This window comes from Puma concolor, chromosome D4 (genome assembly GCF_028749965.1).
Source record: "Puma concolor isolate L17-30 chromosome D4, mPumCon1.1.hap2, whole genome shotgun sequence".
Classification (NCBI taxonomy): Eukaryota; Metazoa; Chordata; class Mammalia; order Carnivora; family Felidae; genus Puma; species Puma concolor.
Window position 1 is genome coordinate 328,003 of NC_141679.1, and position 21,481 is coordinate 349,483.

At 39.1% G+C, this 21,481-nt stretch overlaps 1 protein-coding gene and 1 long non-coding RNA gene across 4 annotated transcripts in view; one reads left to right on the forward strand and one right to left on the reverse strand.

Annotated features, from left to right (window-relative positions):
* Positions 1-11,674, forward strand: part of SLC71A2 (solute carrier family 71 member 2) — a 76,043-nt gene extending 64,369 nt beyond the window's left edge. Inside the window, 7 exon segments of the mRNA XM_086684748.1 lie at positions 1,490-1,603; positions 4,200-4,271; positions 5,622-5,734; positions 7,023-7,120; positions 9,096-9,238; positions 9,926-10,165; positions 10,167-11,674. Coding sequence (XP_086540874.1) covers positions 1,490-1,603; positions 4,200-4,271; positions 5,622-5,734; positions 7,023-7,120; positions 9,096-9,238; positions 9,926-10,165; positions 10,167-10,274 — 888 coding nt within the window. The 3' untranslated portion in view covers positions 10,275-11,674.
* Positions 1-21,481, reverse strand: part of LOC147574633 (uncharacterized) — a 111,583-nt gene that overhangs the window by 55,711 nt on the left and 34,391 nt on the right. The window contains exon 2 of one of the 3 annotated variants that reach the window (XR_015243361.1): positions 217-8,701. The exons of the other annotated variants lie outside the window; for them this stretch is intronic. This is a non-coding gene — a long non-coding RNA (uncharacterized LOC147574633). Of the gene's footprint in view, positions 1-216; positions 8,702-21,481 lie in introns of those variants that run through there. 3 annotated transcript variants of the gene reach the window in all.

Here is a 21,481-nt window from a genome sequence, read left to right on the forward strand (position 1 = left end):
CTTTCTTTCTCCAGGAAAAATAGAAAAAAAAATTGCATATAAGTGACTGTAGTTGTCTATAGGATTATAGATTATAATCCTATAATATAATCAAGGATTATATAGAGTTTATGTTTAAGTCACGCATGTGGTATCATGAGGGAAGAAAGAAGAAAAAATGTTCAGTTAATGCCTGATGAGGGTTTGGGAAGGAAGTTTTTTTTTTCTTATTGCATGGTTATTTTCACTTTTTTTTTTTTTTTTTTTTTTTTTAAACGAAGGTGGCCATTTGAAGTGGTTGTGTTCATTCACTTAAATTCAGAAAAGGTGAATGGGTTTGGCCTGACTGTAGTAGCTATTTTCTCAGTTGTTAATGTACAAGGCTCTGGACTTGGATTTTGTGGACTGAATGGGTTCTTTACTTGTAAAAAGCTTTTACCATTTTTAATTTTTTTGGAAGGATCCCATTAACAACTAGAAAAAGTACTGAGACGAAGAATCTTACCTCTCCCCTTCTCCCTCCCTTGTCTGACATAACATTGTTCTTGAAGAAAAATATATGTGGAAAAAAATAACCAGAGATTTGATTGCTGATTTTAATCACCCAAGTGTACTTGTGAGGAAATAATGTGTATAAGAAAAATAACTCGTGAGAAATTCTTTTCTAAAAAGCCCCCATGACCTAGAGCCCCTGGTCATTTTGTGTGTGCCCTAATGTCAGACATGGAGAAAGAGGTGCTTAGAGAAGGAAACCAGGTATGGACCTGGGAGCCAGTCAGGCCTCCTACTTTCTTGTCATGTGGTGATCAGTTTACACACGGAAATTCATCTGTGAAGCACGACTACTACCATGTATTCTTTCCAGGCTAGTGTGGGAGTTTTGGTGAGTATATAAGTTAACTCATCTAGTGTCTGGTGTGCAGCAAGGTCTCCATAGACAGAAGCACTTTATCGTCCTCAGCTCACCTTTTGGTCTTCTCAACAATTCTGTGTAAAAAAGGAATATTCAAAAAGTAAGAAGATTGAAAAAGCTGTTACTGGTCAGAGAATCTTGTCACTGACCCCATGACTAGAACATACTTATTTGGCTTCCAATTTTACAGGCCAATTGAATATTAACATTTTAAAGGATATAGTAAATTTACATATAATAAAAACCCTGAAGTGTTTATAAAGGGGCTATATTATGAATGAAAGAGAGAGACGAGATTTTCTTAAAAGGTTCTGGAGCAGTATTTTTTCAGGATCTATTCACAGGGTGTGTGAACTGGTATGGTTAACAAAGATGAGCAAGTGTTTTTTGTTTTGTTTTTTAAGCTGTAAAACTGTAAACATAAAATTATGAAATTAGGACTTACAGCCATAGTTAATATTTACTTGTTTTTCTAATCTGTTCAACTTTTATAATTCACCCTAATAGATCAAAACAATGAAACCAGTATCCCAGAATATCAGTGATTCAGTCAGTGTCTCCTACTTTTTATGTGTTTCTCTTTCTGCTTATTCCTAGTCACTGAAGAAAGTTGGAAAAGATTCTACTGTCTTACTAATTTGCATCACCGTGTTTCTTTCATACCTTCCTGAAGCTGGACAGTATTCAAGTTTTTTTCTCTATCTCAGACAGGTGGGTAATGGGTGCCTAGTAGCTTTAGAACATGAAGAAATCAAAGATTAGGATTTGTCTAAAGGTATTTTGAGGAAAATCGTATAGCGGAAAAAATGTGTGGACCTGCTTCTAGCTATAGTTTAAGTGTAGGTGCTGACGTATAATTAGCAATCAGGGGAACCTTTAATACAATGATATTTTCAAATACTATAAAATGTTGACTGTGAGAAAAATTTCCTTGAGAGTTAGCATAAACAGAATGTATCATTTAAATTTCACAGAGAGAGGTCAAGTTGATTTGATGTGAACTGACCTGGGACATCTTCAGAAGGCCATAGCTCAACACTGCTGTGGACTTCAAGGGGGCTTGCAAACAGTCATCTAAATAATCTCTCCCTTAACCTTTTTTCTCTTTAAAAATGTATACTTTACCTTGTTCCCCCCAAAAAGGCGGTTAGCTTAAGGCAATTTAAAACCAAGTTCCCTTTCCAACTGTTGTTGTTTCTCTGGGATTGCGGAGACGCATGTTGCCTTCCATTGCAATCCTGCCCCAGTCTTTTACCGATTTCACTGGAAGCCCTTCTATGGCTTATTCCATATGGCAGAGCCGGTCTCCTCCTAAGATAAATTCCTCTCTGTCGGGAGATATTTTTAATTGAAACTTGTTAAACTTGCCATTCTTTTAGTTTTCCTGAGAGTATGAGACTAATATTTTATATGGTGGTATATAAGTAAAACTGTTTTTGTAAACAGTTCTATTTCAGTTTTACTCATTTTTTGTGAGCAGATGCTGGAGATTTAGAGGGAAGACCAATGAGGTAACATTTAATGTAGAAAATCGTATGTGCTTTTGTAATTAAAGGTACATCCAGTGTAGGAAAAATGGGAAAACTTAAGGAAGTGAAAAATCATCTTCCTTCAGAATAAGCAACTGTGGATATTTTCTTTTCTACCCTTTTTTCCCACACATATGCTTATGTCACTACCACCAACACTTAACGGTAAATCAGAATCATTTTACGTTATTTTGTATCTGTGCTCACTTTTAAGAGCGGTACACACACACACACACACACACACACACACACACACACACGTTCAAACTGCATTTGGTGTTTGTACATCTGATAAGGAATTTATATCCAGTGTAAGTTTTTAACTCAAAAATGAAAAGACCACCCAACTGAAAAAAATTCAAAAAAGACTGAATTGATACTTGCCCAAGGAAGATACACAAATGACCAATAAGCACATGAGAAGATACTGAACATTAGCCATCAAGGAAATGCAAATCAAAATGAGATACCACTTCATACCTGCTAAGATGGCTGTAACCAAAAGACAAGGGTGTGAAGAAATGGAAACTCTGACATGACTGGTGGGAATGTGAAATGGGATAGGCAGTTTCTCAAGGTGTTCAGCATAGGGTTCCCAGCAAATCTATTCCTACAACACACATCTACATAGAAACTTTTACAGAAATTTTTGATAATAGCCAAAAGGAAGAAACAACCCAGATGTTCATCAGCTCATGAAATGGATCAACAAATGTGGCAAATCCGTACAACGGGATGTTAACATTTGGCAAGAAAAAGCAGTGAAGTGCTAAGTCTTCAGTGGGGATGAACTGTGGAACATCATGCCAAGTGAAAGAAACTGCAACCATAGATTGTTTGATTGCATTTATGTGAGGTGCTCAGAATAAATAGACCCAGAGACAGAAGTATTATCACTGGCTGGATGGAGGGATGGGCCAGGGCAGTGGGACTCCTAATGTGGTACCATGTTTCTTTGAGGAGTGAGGACATCATCTGCAGTTGTGTTGGTGGTTGCCCAACTCTGTGAATGTGCTAAACTCATTACATATCTAATGGGTGAATTATAGGATATTTCAACTTTATCTCAATAAAGCTGTTTTAAGTATAGATATGTTTATGTTTACAAATATAGGCTGAGAAATAGTCCCTAAATCTCTATTTTCAGGTTCCAATTTTTTTTTAATTGCATTTGATTGGCAAGTGATAGGCTGTTGTTTGTCAGCAGCCCTGATTTGGGAACCTGAGATTCTAGCTCTTTTATCAGCTAGTTGTGTGACTGGAAGCAAGACAATCATTTATTAAATGAATGGAATGTATAATAGTTTTTAAGTCCTTTTCCCAATTTTTATAGGGTTTCAATAGAGGGCAAAAATATTTAACTTTTTTAAAACTTGATATTTAAAACTTAAAGTGGCCTTTCAGAGCTTCAGTTGAGGTTAAGAGGCTTAGAAATCCTTGCCAGCTCACTTTGGCTGCTCCTGGAATCACCATGGAAGCTTTTTAAACATGCCTGTGGCTGGGCCCAGAGAGTCTGATTTAATTGGTCTCCAGTGGGTTACAGCATTTCATTGCTCCCCCCCTTCCCTGTTGCCCTGATGATTTCAGTGTACAGCCAAAGTTGAGAGCCGCCAACTTGGGTAATGAGCAAATTCTCTGCTGGCAGCACCAAAGTCAAACCATTTTCCTCATATTCTCTCTAGTGTTTGGTGATATTATGTTTGTCTCTTAGTGGGTTGGAGATGGGGATTATTTTTATAGTATCTCTATTACAAAAGTGTTTTCTTTAATTTCCACAGGTCATAGGTTTTGGATCTGTTAAGATTGCGGCATTCATAGCTATGGTAGGAATTCTGTCTATTGTGGCTCAGGTAAGTGACATTTTACCTGTTTTTGTTTTTTTCTTTTCTTTTTTTACATTTTAATTCTGAAATAACTAGATTTACAGGAAACTGCAAAGAAATGTTCATTGAGATCCCCTGCACAATAAGTCTGTACCCCCTCCTCCCCATCCATGGTAACATCTTGTATATCTATGGTACAGTATCAGACCCAGTAAACAGACATGGATAGTCTACAGAACCATTCTACTTTTAATAGAATGTTGAGGTTGTGATTTAGGAAGTTAAGACAACTTTTCAGTACTTGTTAGGATACTTGTTACTCTACTGGGTCAATTCAGCAGATAAAAATTTGCTTTATAACCACTAACAACAGTCTAACTCCAGATACTGCAAAATAATCAGGAGAATGTTTCAGTATTTTAATGTTGAAAATTTAGCAGAAGTAGAAAACAGAAATGAAAATCAGTAACTGTTGCAAACCCTGCTATAATCCCCAGGACTGAAGAGATGTGGTAAATCAGTGCATTAGAATATATATAATGAGTAAAGAGCATTAAATATTCCCTATGTATTATAAATGTAGGACCACAAAAGGCAAGTCATGTGACCTTTAACTCACTGACATGCCTGGGTGAATTCAGATACCACATGGAACTGCCTAGAAGCCAATTCCCTAAGATGGCTTCATGCTGCTTTATATAGTAGAGTGCCAAGCAGAGCCCTCTTCTGGGAGAATTCTCTCAGGGAGAAACCAGAAGACTATGGAACTGTTTTGCCTGCACATTAGAATTGACAGGGCTCAAAGGAAGGCATCAAGGCAAAAGCCTTTTATTTCTCCTTACTGAACTGTATCAGTGAATGTAAATTATGTTGAGCTTTCAAGTTGCTTGTGGTTTTGGTTTGTTTTTATAGTAACTGGTTAGTTGATTACCCAGACTCCTCTTTTATTCTCTTTACAGACTATCTGAGCTACTTTTGTGGGGTTTTGTTTTGTCTTGTTTCTCAGCAGCAGAGTATAGATTTGTTAAAATCCAATTTATATCAATCCAACTTTGTGACACTGTTAACCTCCAGCAAAATCCCACATATTCTGTAAATGTTCAGCAGGGGGTTGCTGTTCACTGGTGGTTAAGAGTCTGAGCCATGTCCTTCTCAATCATGATAATTAAACAGCTTTGATGACCTTTTGGGTAATGCTAGCAAAGCATTAGATGAACAGGCTTTGTGGGAGGAGGCTGAAGGCCCTGAGCCACAGGTCTCAGACCAGGCTATGTGCCAGTAGAGGTCCCTGGCCATCATTAATGGGCTTCCCTCACAGAGCCTGCATCAAATCTATGTGGTCACATGGTTTCTCAAGATTATCTCCTTTGTTTATAGACAGTCTTTCTTACCATCTTGATGAGATCGTTGGGGAATAAGAATACCGTCCTCCTTGGCTTGGGCTTCCAGATGTTCCAGTTAGCCTGGTATGGTTTTGGATCTCAGGCCTGGTAAGCCTCTCCTTTGGATTCTCATAAACTAACAGACAAAAGCACCCTTGACAGGAACTTGAGTTGGTGAGTGTGAGGTGAAGGAAGCAAGGGTTACTTGGGAGTTTGGTATATTCAACATTTCAGAATCTGTCTTTAGATCTAATTTAGGGAATGATGGATCTGGATAATCTAAGATTGTTTGTTCAGATTACCTTTACCTCAGCGGTGAAGTTTTTATTTAATCCAACGTGTGTGTCTCCTCTTCCAACCCGTCCAATTAGGTCTACTTTTTATACACACTTGTCAATTTTTAGTGACATCACACAGTCCAGAGCAACACAAGAAGACAAGAAAAAATGGTTGTGACTGGGTTCACTGCCATAATTAGCTGAGTGACTTTGGGTAGTGATTTAACCTTTGTAAGAAAGTATCTGAATTAGATGAACACTAAGATCCCCTCCAAAATCATGTGTGCCCTAAGGCAGTTATTACTGCTAGCATATTAGAGTCCCACAAACAGGAAGGTCAAAATAAGCCCTGAAGAACAAAAAGAAATATGTGCCTGGTCACCAAATACCCAAGTTTCTAGCTCCATTTTAAATACTAGAATTGATCCTCATTTTTCGCATGTAAATGGATGACATAACTTAGAGGAACTAGAAATGTGGTCATTGGTTCAGTGGTTGATTCTTCTTGTTCTTTAAGATTTCAGTCTTGTGAACTTTGGTTCAGTAGCTGATTCAGTCGGACTCGTGCTATGTTTAAAGGATTTTGTTGAACTGCAGGGTTTTTTTTTCTTTTCAATAAGGATGTGCATGTTCAGCCCCAAGGAAGTCTGGCCAGGCAGATTTTCGGCCATTAGGGCTGCGTGTTGCTCACACTCCTACTAAATACTGACATGCACTTACGTTCATTTCATGGTGATCCTGAACATCAGGTCTCTGTTGTTTCCACTGGTGGCACATGACACTTCCTTGTGGGGTGGCAAACTGAGCAATTTAAGGGCAGTGTAAAGGTGAGAAGTACAGAGAGAAAAGTGGAAAATCAGTGAAGAAGATGCGTTTATAGAAACAAGAAATCCTTGAAACTTCACTAAGCTTATTACATCTAAAGTTGGTACTGGGAAAACAAGCAGGAAGTACAGATTTCCAAAGAGGTAAAATAAAATAAACATTTTTGAAGAGGGAAAAATAAATACAACAGGAGAAAACAGAAAGCACTTTGTGATCTTGCCAGATTGTACTCTGAACAGCAAGCTGCTTGGGGCTGGCCTGCCGCCTGACTGCAGCCTGTCTTGTCATTGCAGGATGATGTGGGCAGCAGGGACCGTGGCCGCCATGTCCAGCATCACATTTCCTGCAGTCAGTGCCCTTGTCTCTCGGAACGCAGAGTCAGATCAGCAAGGTGAGGTCACTGTCCCCTCACTGTTTTCCTCTTTCAGCTAAGATAAACCTGGAGTAGGGGAGGCTCATGGAGCACGTGACAGCCATGTGGTCCTTTCTCAGCAACCATGCCTTTCTGTTTTACTTCCTGCGTTGATCTTACAGTCTTTAAATCTGGACTAAGCAGTTAGAAATAGAACTGTTCATTTTCTCTTTTCAGTTTTGACTCCTTTTTTGTGTTACCGTAAGAATTACCTAGACTATATAATCCTTTTAACAGATGTATGTCAAATAATGAATGATGAACTGGTTAGCAAAGCAGTGAGCTCTTTATTTAATCACTGTAATCACTTAAATTTCTTTAGTTTGGAATCAAAGGCCATTAGCTTAATTTAGGAAGTGATTCTTTGAGAGGATAAAAGATAAATATGTGTAGTTAAATGCACAGTGAGAAACAAAATGAAGACAACCATGTGGAGAATAGCACTCTGCATCTAGACTCTTTATTTATTTTTGAGAGAGAGTGCACACAAGCGTGAGCGGGGGAGGGGCAGAGAGAGAATCCCAAGCAGACTCCACACTGTCAGCACAGAGCCCAACGCAAGGCTCAAACCCACAAACCATGAGATTATGACCTGAGCTGAAGTCAAGAGTTGGATGCTTAACCGACTGAGCCATCTAGGCACCCCTACATCTAGACTCTTACTTCAACCTTCTTGTGCTTCTGGCTTCTCTCTCAGGCAGTTCCTTTTCTTCTCTCTTAATGGCTTACTATATAGTCAGGAAATCGTGAATTTTAGAAAGAAAAATTTTTTAATGTGTTAGAGCCTTTTAAAAAGTTTTAATAAAAAACTAGGCTGGAAAATATTGTTTATTCATTGCACCTAGTTTTCCACATCAGAAATTAACCATCTTATTCACCAGTTTTAAGGTGTCACTTGAGGGGCACCTGGGTGGCTCAGTTGGTTAAGCGTCTGACTTTGGCTCAGGTCATAATCTCACAGTTTGCAAGTTTGAGCCCTGTGTCAGGCTGTGTGCTAACAGCTCGGAGCCTGGAGCCCACTTCGGATTCCGTGTGTCTCTCTCTGCCCCTTCCTCGCTCACACTCTGTGTCTTGTTTCTTTCTCAAAAATTAAACATTAAAAACAAAAATTTAAAGTGTCACTTGAATACCACAAATGCCGTGTGTCACAATGACTATGGGAGTTCACTGGTCCATGTGTCCTTGGGAGGAATTGTTTCTGAAGATGTGAGCCACCTGTGGGGATGGGCACTGCCCTGAAGTCTGACAGGCACCATCTGGTCTTTCGTGACGTGAATTTTCTTTGGCTCCTGTTATGCTCATACGTTTTAGTACAGATGTTTCTCTAAATGTCAGCATACAACATTATTAGAACACATTGTATTAAGTTGAACCTAATGTTTTGAACATTTTTAACTTACGGAAACATCCATTTCATATGCTTCAGGCTAATATTTTATCTGTCATGTTAGAAGCCAGAGATACCTAGAAGTTGGTCCTTCTGGGATTTTTCAGTACAGGTCACCATGAGGAACATGGGAGTACACGGCATTGGGGCTGCTGTGGACTTACACCAGGGCTCTGGGAGACAAAGGGGAGATTCTTAAAGCACCATTAGATGAGTAGAGAAGGAAAATTTCATTCCATAGAAAAGTGGAAATTACCTGTAAATGAGGAATATTAAAGTTTTTCATTTTATTATTCCCCATTTATAGGAAGGATCTAGCTGTTATTGGAGGGCGGGGGGGGGGGGTCATCCCCAAAAGAGATTTCACAAACATCTCTGTCATTTCTCCTTATAGATCTTAGGGCAGAGAGTAAGACCATATTAAAAGGACACAGTAAAACCAAGAAAACATTTGTGCACCAAATGAAACTACAGTAGGCTAAAAGTCCCTTATCTACTTTATGTAAGTCCCTAATTTTGAGATGCTTTTCTGAGAAGACCGGCTCCCTTCTCTTTGTTCTGATACAGGAGTTGCCCAGGGGATCATAACTGGAATAAGAGGACTGTGTAATGGCCTGGGGCCAGCACTGTATGGCTTCATATTCTACATGTTCCATGTGGAACTGACTGAGTTGGAACCGGAATTGAATTCTGATAATACTGCCTTGCAGGTAAACTGGTGATAAGTCTAGTTGTATAACAACCACTGTGTCTGATTCCAGCAAATTCTGAACTTAAACTTGGAGAACGTTCTTGTTTATATAATGTTACTATTGTATTTGGTAGTAGTAAGTGCTGTGTTCCGTGCATTCCTGGGATTGGGGAAGGATCATTTCAGTGATTTAATATATTCTTCAAAAGCTCTGTCTTAATCTTGTTTAGAGTCCGTTTTTACCTACTCAAGCACTCTGGTCAGAATGCCTTCCTTCCGTGAAGCCCAACCAGGCCAAATAAAAAGTGAGATGGCCTAAATCCCTGCTAGAAACTGAGTAGAGTGCTTTTCCTATTTATTTGATATTTCTTCAGTCCTTCCTTCAAAGCAGTGTTCAGTATTAATTTCTGTATGGAACTGCTCTTCATGTTCATGAACAGAGTGCTGACCTAAGGTTATAGGGTAGGACTGGAGATCCACAACTGCCATCTAAGCAGTTGAGAAGCGGTGCAAAGAGCAGTGACTGGTTGCCCTCTGTCATATTCCGGACACCAAGCTCTGTTAGATTTTGCCTTGATACTTAATGCAACATTTGCTTATGAAAAAAGGATTTACTTTTTGATGGTTTTGGGGAGTCACCTAGGACTCATTTTGGATTGAAGACTAACCTAATTCTTTGTCTCCATTTGTTTCCCTTGCCCATCAGGGAGCTGTCATCCCAGGCCCGCCGTTTTTATTTGGGGCATGTATAGTTCTTATGTCTTTCCTGGTTGCCTTATTCATCCCTGAATATAGTAAAGGCAGTGGAATTCAAAAACACAGCAACAGCATCAGCGGCAGCCTGACCAACATGCCAGAGCGGGGCAGTGATGAGGACATTGAGCCACTGCTGCAAGACAGCAGCATCTGGGAGCTCTCTTCTTTCGAGGAGTCTGGGAATCAGTGCACCGAGCTGTAAACTGGGCAGAAAAGAGGATTCTGCAGATGCCGTCTCTAAGAGCCATGGGGAGCCACACCACATAGGAGATTTCATGGTGCTGGAGGGAAGATATTAGCGGCATCCTTCAGGGCCAGGTTTGAGAAGTGACTCCCTCCACCCTTCTGCCTCCTTCCTCCTCCTGGTTCTTTTCTTCTTTTTGTTTGTACATTAGAACAAGATTTGAAGTACTTTCCTGCAAAGAGTATTGCAGCTCTCAAAGTCATCTGGAGTCCACACTTCAAAACTTAAATAGAAAGATTTCATATCTGTGGTAGGAAGGCTGGCTTTCCTTGAGTAATTCTGGAGTGATAGCAGTCTTTCCATCTCCCTTTCCGTGTAAGGTGCAGGGTGGTGTGGACAAGAGTTGAGGTGAAAAGTCCCTTCTTTCTTTCTTCCTTCCTGTTTCTCTGATCCTTGCCCGCTTAGCCCACAGGTGTTCGTGAGTGGCCACTCCAAGAGTCACTCAGTTTCAGGGATCTCTTGCCTTTGTTCAAAGGTGAAACAAAAACCCAAGTCTTATTCTCCTTTTCCTTCTACTTCCTATTCTTGGCTAGAATGAAATTGAGCATATAAACCTCTGGACATTATTAATACTGATCAGTGATAACCTTTACTAGATAAAGGAAAATTTTCTGAAAAATTTAAATTATGAAGAACTAGCAACTCAGATTGCTAGTGTTTGGGTCAGATCCAGGGTGATTTTACAGAAGAAAAATACGTATCAAGTAGTCTGGTGGCAACACAGAAATTGAAGGAAGCTTCTAAGAAAGTTTTTGACAATATAAATATTACTAAGTGAGGATGAGAATTAGTGACTGGATACCGGTAGAGTTTATATCCAAGTTCAGACCATAGAACGTATTATTACCATCTGCTCCTTGCTGCATCTTCTGTGTTTGTCTTCTGAGTTTTTCTCATTCATCACACTCCTGCCTTAACTGCTCTGTAGTGTGCATTTGTTTCCAGTCAGTATTTCCATCTGTTTATCTGACTTTTGAATCTCATGGGAATATGCACATTAAATTCTTTTCTAAAACATGGTGGTTTAGGAAGCTCAGTTTCAGAAATAAATGTCTTGCTAATTTTTCGAGATGTTTTATGGACAGAAAAATTTACAGATTTATATGTATTTTGCTGCACCAGTAAATGGACCATTAACTAGGGCCCTCCCACCTTTAACAGAGCACTCCTCTGAAAGTTTTATAGGTATGAAATATATGTAGATATTTGTAAGGAGTTTTAAATTTTTTTTTGATGGGGTGCTGTGTAAATCTTGTATTTATAAATGTAATGAAGGTGTTGACAGAAAAATATATATACATTTTTTATAAGGATTGTGTACTGACTGAATACATTTAAAAGAAAATATATTTTGAAACCTGTTCTGCTATGAACAGATAACATATCTTTTTACTATGCTGTTGGTTTTTAAGTTAAGCTTCCTAATGCATAATAAATTTGCAATGGATACTTTTATGTCTTTGGTGTTTCTTTAAAGCAAATAGTACCATCAATCTTAAGGTTCTCTTTTCGGTGGCTATCAACTAAATTGCTAATCCTTAAGCTAATGCAAAAGATAGGTTTATTGTCAAAAAAAGTGATTTGTAACAGACTCCCTTCAAAAACAAACCATAACTTTTTTTTATTAAAAAAATAACCCAGGGACACAAACGTATTTGTATGCCTGTTTTATTAGCATTATTCACAATGGCCAAACAGTGGAAGCAGCCTGCACGTCCAGTGTTGGATGCATGGATGAAAGTACTGTGGCACACACATACCATGAAATACTCAGCCTAAGAAAGGAAGTTCTGACACACGCCACAACATGGATGAATACTCAAGACCTGCTAAATGAAGTAAGCCAGGCACAAAAGGACTATTATCCACTTCTGTGAAGTAGCTAGTCAAATTCAGACAGAAAGTGCAATGGGGATTGCCAGAATTAGAGGAAAGGGCAAGCGGGAGCTTCTTGTTTAATGGGTAGAGTTTCAGTTTTGCAGGATGAGAAAAGTTCTGGAGATGTTGCATAAAAGTGAATGTACTCAATGCCTCTGAACTATTTAAAATGGCTAAAATGGTAAATTCTATGTACCACAATTCTGCCACAATATTTTTAAATGCCCCCATGACATTTTTACCACCGCTTATCAAAATTGTAGTTTCTTACCCAGCATAACAAATGTCAAAATTGAGATAAAATTCACCATTTTAACCAAAGTGTGCAATACAGTGGTTTTTAACTTATTCACATGGTTGTACAGCTGTTAGCACTGTCTCTAGAACGTTTCCATCATCCCAATAAAGAAACACCATATCCCTTACCAATCACTACCAGTTCTCCTTATCCCCATTACCTGGCAACTGGTCATCTGCTTTCTCTTTATAGAGATTTGCCTACTTTGGACATTTAATATAAACACAGTCCTACATTATGTGACATTTTGTGTCCAGTTCTTTTCCTACAGCATGTTTCCAAGGTTCATCCATGTTGAAGTTTCATCCATGTGTCAAATTTTATTCCTTTTTAAAGGCTGAAATACATTCCATCATATGAACATACCACATTCCCTTTATTCACTTATCAGTCAAATGTAAATGGACATTTGGGTTTCCACTTTTAGGTTATTATGAATAATGCTGCTATGAACAATCTTATCCAAGTTTTATGTAAACATGCTTTCAATTCTTCTTTGGAATATACCTGGGATTGGAATTGCTGGTTTATATGGCAACTGTTTGAGGAACCACCACCGTCTTTTTCACAGCAGCTGCACATTTTACGTTCCCATCAGTAATGTAGAAGGTGCGAATTTCTCCATATCCTTGTCTAGCACTTGTTGTTTTCTGTTTTGTCATCATTTATAGATAATTATGGTTGGTTTAAAATGGTACCTCAATATGGTTTTCACTTGCAGTTTTCCTAATGACTAATGGTATTGAGTCTCTTTTCATGAGTTGTTTGCCATTTGTGTATTTTCTCTGGAGAAATGTCTAAGTTCATGGCCCCCTTTTGAACTGGGATGTTGTTCTGCTGTTGAGTTGTAAGAGTTCTTTACATATTCTGGATACTAGGTTCTTATCAGGTAAATGACTAGCAAATGTTTTCTCCCATTCTGTGGGTTGTCTTCCCTTTCTTAATGGTGTACTTTGAAAAGTTTTAATTTTGATGACATCCAGCCTCTCTGTGTTTTCTTTTGTTGCTTATTATGTTTGGTGTCCCATCAAAGAATTCATTACCAAATACAAGGTTATGAAAAATTACCCTTATTTTCTAAGAGTTTTAGTCTTTGACCCATTTTGAGTTAATTTTTATATGTTATATGAGATATTTCAATCTCATTCTTTCTCATGTGAATATTCAGTGATCTAAGTACCACTTGTTTGAAGAGATTCTTTCCCCACTTAAAGGTGTTAGCACACATGTCAAAAATTTGATGGACAATGATGTGCGGGGTCTATTTCTGGAATTTTTATTTTTTCAAGAAAATAGCATTTTGTTATTGTTTTTGGTTTTCTTTGTTTTATTTAAATCCAAATTAGTTAACATATACTGTAATGATTTCAGGAATAGAATTTAGTAATTCATCACTTATATACAACACCCAGTGATCATCACAAGTGTCCTCTTTAATGCCCCTCGCCCGTTTAGCCCATCCTCCCATCCAGCACCCCACCAGCAACCCCAGTTTGTTCTCTGTGTTTACGAGAATAACCCTCAGTTTGTTCTGTGCTTGTTCTCTTATGGTTTGTCTCCCTTTCTGTTTTTATATTATTTTTGCTTCCCTTGTGTTCATCTGTTTTGTAACTTAAATTCCACATGAGTGAAGTCATCTGATATTTGTCTTTCTCTAATTTTGCTTAGCATAATACCCTCTAGTTCCATCCATGTTGTTGCAAATAGCAAGATTCCATTCTTTTTGATTGCCAAGTAAGGTTCCATTAGATATATACCACATTTTCTTTAACCATTCATCTGTCAATGGACATTTGGGCTCTTTTCTTTTTTTCTTTTCTTTTTTCAACGTTTATTTATTTTTGGGACAGAGAGAGACAGAGCATGAACGGGGGAGGGGCAGAGAGAGAGGGAGACACAGAATCGGAAACAGGCTCCAGGCTCTGAGCCATCAGCCCAGAGCCTGACGCGGGGCTCGAACTCACGGACCGCGAGATCGTGACCTGGCTGAAGTCGGACGCTTAACTGACTGCGCCAACCAGGCGCCCCTGGGCTCTTTTCATACTTTGGCTATTGTCGATAGTGCTGCTATAAACATTGGGGTGCATGTGCCCCTTTGGATCAGCACTCCTGTATCCTCTGGATGAATTCCTAGTAGTGCATTGCTGGGTCATAGGGTAGTTCTATTTTTAATTTTTTGAAGAACCGCCTTCTAGAGTGGCTGCACCAGTTTGCATTCCCACCAGCAGTGCAAAAGGGTTCCTCTTTCTCTGCATCCTCACCATCATCTGTTGTTGTCTGAGTTGTTAATTTTAGCCATTCTGACTGGTGTGAGGTGGTATCTTAGTGTGGTTTTGATTTGTATTTCCCTGATGATGAGCAGTGTTGAGCGTCTTTTCGTGTGTCTTTTGGCCATCTGATGTCTTCTTTGGAAAAGTGTCTATTCATGTCTTCTGCCCATTTTTTTCACTGACTTGTTTGTTTTTTGGGTGTTAAGTTTGATAAGTTCTTTACAGATTTTGGATACTGACCTTTTATCCAATATGTCATTTGCAGATATCTTCCTCCATGCTGTCAGTTGCCTTTTAGTTTGCTGATTGTTTCCTGTGCTGTTGCAGAAGCTTTTTATCTTGATGAGGCCCCAATAGTTTATTTTTGCTTTTGTTTCCCTTGCCTCTGGAGACGTGTTGAGTAAGAAATTGTTGTAGCTGAGGTCAAAGAGATTGTTGTCTGTTTTCTCCTCTAGGATTTTGATGGTTTCCTGTCTTACATTTAGGTCTTTCATCCATTTTGAGTTTATGTTTGTGTATGGTGTAAGAAAGTGGTCCAGTTTCATTCTTCTGCATGTTGCTGTCCAGTTCTCCCAGCACCATTTGCTAAAGAAACTTTTTTCCATTGGATACTCTTCTCTGCTTTGCCAAAGATTTGTTGGCCATACATTTGTGGGTCCATTTCTGGGTTCTCTGTTCTATTCCATTGATCTATGTGTCTTTTTGTGCCAGTACATATTTCTGGACTTTTAATTCTATCCCATTGGTCTCTATGCCTGTTCTTATACAAGTACCACACGGTTTTGATAGCTAGGTTTACAACAGTAAGTTCTGAAATAAAAAAGTGTAAATCCTCCATCTTTATTATTTAAAGTTGACTATTCAGTGATTCCTGCGATTTCATACAAAATTTAAAATGAGCTTTTCCACTTCTGTGGGGGAAAAAAGGCAGCTGGTATTTTGATAAGGATTGCATTGAACCTGTAGATCACCTTGGGTAGTATTGCCATCTTAGCAATATTTAGTCTTTCTACCCATATGACCAAGGGATGTTTTTGTTTAATTTTATGTTTAGATTGTTCACTGCCAGTGTATAGAAATACAACTAATTTTTGTGTGTTGATTGTGTATCCCACAACTCTGTTGAATTTATTAGTGCTAAGAGTTCTTTTTTTGTGGATTCGTTAGGGATTTTTGTATATTAGATCATGTCATCTCCAGAGATATGTTTCTTCCTTTCCAGTTTAGATGTCTTTTAGTTTTTTGCCTAATTTTCTGGCTAGAATTTTTAGTGTTGAAGAGCAGTGTCAAAAGCAGGCATACTTCCTAAGTATGATATTAGTTGGAGGTTTTTCATAGATTCCCTTTGTCGTGTTGTGGGAAGTTCCCCTCTATTCCTAGTTTGTTGGGTGTCTTGTTTTCTTCTTTTAATTATGAAAGGATGTTAGTTCTGTCAAATACTTTTTCTGCATCAAGATGACTGTTTTATTCTTCATTCTCTTAATGTGATGGATCACACTGGTTGATCTTCATATGTTGTTCCACCCTTGCATTAATTACTGAGCTAGATCCCACTTGGTCATGGTGCATAATCAGTTTAATATGCTATGGGATGCAGTGCATTAATTATTTTTGATGTTTTTAGGATTTTTGTATCTATTATCTTAAGGGATATTAGTCTTTTGTAGTGATATATGTGGTAATTCTGGCCATGTAGAATGAGTTGGGAAAAGTTCCCTCTTCTGTTTTCTCAGAGGGTTTAAGAAAGATTGGTGTTGATAGTTCTTTAAACATTTTTAGAATGCCACTCTATTAGGGTGTCCCACACCAGTTATTCAAACAATTTAATGGAAAGAATTATTAAATAGGCAACTAAAAGAGTGAGCAGAGAACTCTAAGGCAGTTGTTTTCAAACTTCTGCATGCATTAGGGTCAGCTGGAGGGCTTGTGGAGCAGAGAGCCCTTGTCACACCATGAGAGTTAACTGATTTAGTAGACCCGTGTGGTGCTTGAGAATATCTGCGCTTCTAACAAGTTCCCAGGAGAAAGTGACTGCTGATCATGGGACCACAGTTTAACAACTACTGTTCCAAAGTATCATGAGGGTGACAACTGCAGTTTCCCTGGGCTGAGAAGGGAAGAATACACATCTGAATTATTAAACTAGAGTCTTAGGAAAGGGTCCCCACGTGATTGGGTTTCAGACATCTGAAGAGGGGCTGCCAGGTGGCCAGTGGTGGAATTTCTAGCCTTGGAAGTAAGTTCTGTGGGGTGATGGCTGGGGGCTGACACAGTGTACCTGGTTCTGCCAGCAAACTGGGTTTGGCTGTCACTCTCAGAAAGAACTGCACTGCCAGCATGCAAAAGCATCACCAGAATGAAGAAGTGAGAAGACAGGAAGGAATCAGTCACGCCTCTTCTTCAGTTTGCAGTGTCCCTCCAGCATCCTTTTTGGCAGGGCAGAACTAAGAGACAGTGAGCTTCTGGTCCTTGCCACAAACTCCCCTGTGACACAGATCTGCGTTTCTAAAGTATCTGGATCTTCCACAGTCCTGCCATTTTTTGGGTATAGTTTTCTCCTAACTTCTCTACTGGGCATGAAGTACAGTTGAACAATGTGGGGGGCAAGGGTGCCAAACACCTGTGCAGTTAAAGCTACACATAACTTGACTCACCAAAAACTGAACTAATAGGCGCTTCTTGACATGGACATATATTTTGTATGTTACATGTATCTTATACTGCATTCTTACAAAAAAGCTAGAGGAAAGAAAATGTTAAGAAAATCTTGAGAACACACATTTACAGTATTGTTTCATAAGAAGTCCATGTAGAGTGGACCCGTGCAATTCAAATCCTTGTTGTTCAAGGGCCAGCTGTAGTAAGAGGTGCCCCCAGAGAATCTCCTGAGTTCCAGGCAGAGCCCTCCTTTTGCCCACTGATGTCAGTGGCCCATTTGCCTGAGGAGGCCAAGGACAGCTGCTTCCTCCAGTGCAGTGGAACCATAGCTGTGTCACCTTGTGGCAGTGTTACCCACATCCCTCCCATTAGCAGCTCTCAGAACTACACAGATGGGTTAGTTAGTAGGTGTGATGGTAGGAATCCCTCCACTTCCTTGGGCCCGAAACCCCTGTATTCTGGCTCTTGAGAGCACCAAATACTGTCTCTCACGACTGCCCTGTCAGAACTCCATCCTTTAAGGTTTGGGTTTTTATTATTACTCTTCTGATTAAAATTGTACACAATCATATATTTTTGTACAAAATAAAGTTTGCAAGCTTACAGAATTCAAAGCAATGAGATAATGGTTAGATTAAGATACATATCATGAACATCAGGTTGTACACCTTAAACACAATTTTTATGTCAATGACAATAAAGAGTCTCATGGACGGGGGAAGCCAGGAAGATGGTGGAGTCAGAGGACCCAAAGTTCACCTTGTCCCAGGGATACAGCTAGATAACATATCAGCATAAATACCCCAGAAAATGATCTGAAGATTGGCAGAGCAAACACCACAGCTAAAGGTAGAGAAGACCACACTGAATAAGGTAGGAAGGGCAGAGACGTAGGTTTGGGGTGAAAAGAGACTATAGCCATCTATGGTCAGAGGGAGCCTTACACAGTGGTGTAAAGGGCAAAAAACAGACTATCACCCCAGCAATCCTTACACGGGGAACCCTATGGTATTTGGCTTTGAAAGTGAGATGGGCCAAATTTCGTGAGTTCTTACATACAGTTGGACTTAAAGTCAGGAACTTTAAAAAATCAGCAGGCTTGGCTATGGGAGAGCCTGGATGTGATTAGGAAGCTCGATCCCCACCCTTAAAGCCAAAGCACCATCAACAGCCAGCAGAGATACAGCATGGGGGCAGACATGAGGGAGAATGATTTACTCATCTCAGAGAATGGCCAGGAGAGGCGAGGAACCCTGCAGGAACAAAGGGGCTGGCAAGCGCTATTTCCTTCACTTGTTCCCCACCATAAACACATGGCCACCAGTGGGGAGCAGTGCAGCACCCACACTCACTACCTAACTTGCTTACACCAAGCCCCAGCCACTCACTCTACAGCAGATCTACCCTTCCCAGTCACATTTGCCTCAGTCCAGGTGCTTATGAGTCCCTTCCTCGAGAAGACTGGAACAAACCCTACCACCACTTTTCTAGCAATATATGCCTCAGGTCCAGCAGTGGAAGGTCTCATTACACAAGGAGACCAGCACATACCTTGTTACAACGTGCCAGACCCCAGCTGGGTCCAAACACTACCCACAATAGGCAAACAGAGCTTCTCTCTGCAAACAACTGAAGGAAAAAGCAACCAGCACATAACAGCAAAACACATGCAACCCAAATTTCCTGAAGCGAACACGGGAACACAGAACACTGTACTGCCAGGCACTATAGGACCTCTTTATAGGGCTATTACTTCAAGGACACATAGCTGACTTTCCTAACACAAAAACAGAGAAGGGAACAAAATGAGACAGAGGAGTATGTCCCAAATCAAAGAACAAGACAAACCACAGCAAGAGACCTAAGCAAAACAGGAATAAGTAATATGCCTGATAGAGAATTTAAAGTAATGATGATGAAGATATTCACTGGACTTGAGAAAAGAGTGGAAGACTTCAGTGAGACCCTTAAAGAAATAAAAAGACAATAAATGAAATTAAAAACACACTTGATAGAATAAATGGCAGGCTAGAGAATGACCCAGAAGACACTGGGTCACATTAATGACCCAGAAGACACTAATAGAAAGTAATTAAAGCTGAGCAAGTGAGAGACAAAAGTTATACAAATTGAGAATAGACTTAGGGAACTCAGTGAGTCTACCAAGTATAGTAACATTCACATTACAAGAATAGAAAAAGGAAGAAGAAAGAGGTAGAAGGAAGAAGAGGAAGAAAACAGATATCCCCCAACAAAATCAACCACATGAGGTCCACACCAAGATGTCTATATAGTAATTAAAGCAACAGAAAATGATAATTTTTTTAAATAAACAAGAGAAAAGAGTTACATACAAGGGAAACCCCACAAGACTATCAGGATTTTTCATCAGAAACTTTGTAGGCCAGGAGGAGTGGCATAATTGTTTCAAAGTGCAAAAGGGAAAAATCTGCAGCCAAAAGTACCCACTACCATAAGGATACTCACTAGGCCTGAGAAAAGAAGACATCAGTGAGACCCTTACCACAGAGATAAAAGACAAAAAAAAAAAAAAAAAAAAAAAACTGGAGATGAAGAAAGCAATAAATTGGATTAGAAACACACTGGATGCAATGAGCAGCAGGAATGGATGGAGCACAGGAATGAATTAATGACCTAGAAGACAAAGTAATGGAAAGCAATGAAGCTGAAAAAAGAGAAAGAAGAATTAGGCAACACAAGAATAAACTTCGGGAACTCAGTGACTCCTCAAACATAATAAAATACATATTGCAAGAGTCTCAGAAGAAGAGAGAGCAAAGGGGGACAAAATTTATGAGGAAATAATAGCTGAAAACTTCCCTAATCTGGGGAAGATCCAGGAAGCACAGAGAACTCCCATCAAAATCAACAAAAGCAGCCAACACCTAGACATCTTGTACTTAAACTTGCAAAATATAGTGACAAAGAAAAAAAAAAGTAACAAAAGAAGTCCTTAACATAGAAAGGAAAACCCAAAAGACTAGCTAGATAGAGCTTTCTCAAAAAGAAATCTGGCAAGCCAGAAGGGAGTGGCATGATATATATACCAGGTGCTGAATGGGAAAAATATGCAGCCAATAATACTCTATCCAGCAAGGCTGTTATTCAGATTAGAAGGAGAGATAAAGAGTTTACCAAACAAAAAGTGAAGGAGTTTGTGACCACTAAGCCAGCCCTGAAAGAAATATTAAAGGAGATTGAGTGCAAAGGAGAGATCAAAAGTGACAGAGACAAGAAAGGAAGAGAAAATCTCCAGAAACAATGACAAACAGGTAATAAAATGGTAATAAATACATACCTATCAATAATTACTTTGAAAGGAAATGGACTAAATGATCTAATTAAGACATAGGGTGTCAGAATGGATTAAAAAAAAAAAAAAAAAAAGACCCATCTCTATTCTCTATGCTACTTGACAAGAGACTCATTTTAGACCATACCTGAAGATTGGAAATGAGGGGATGGAGAAAACTTTATCATGCAAATGGATGTCAAAAGAAAGCTGCAGTAGGAATACTTATATCAGACAAATTAGACTTTGTGTTTTTTTTTTTTTTTTTTAAAGAATTGGAATTCATCCCTTTTTCTACAGGAAGCCTCAAGAAGTTAAGTGACTCCATTTTTTTTTAACATTTATTTAATAGAGAGAGACACACACAGAGGGTTAGCAGGGGAGGGGTAAAGAGAAAGGGGGAGACACAGAATCTGAAGCAGGCTTCAGGCTCTGAGCTGTCACAACAGAGCCCAATGCGGGGCTCAAATTCACAAACTGCAAGATCATGACCTGAGACGAAGTCGTCGCTTAACCAACTGAGCCACCCAGGCACTCCAGACAAATTAGACTTTAAAACAAAGACTGTAAAAAGAGAAGAAGAGCATTAATCATAAGGGGACAATCCAACAAGATGATACAATTGTAAACATTCGTGAGCTCAACATGGAAGCACCCAAAAAGCAGCTACATAAAGCAGCTAATAACAAACATAAAAGAATTGATAGCAATACAGTAATAGTAGGGAACTTTAACATTCCACTTACATCAATGGACAGATCATCTAAGCAAAAAATCAACAAGGAAACAATGGATGTGAATGACACACTAGATGGCATGGAATTAACAGATATATTCAGAACATT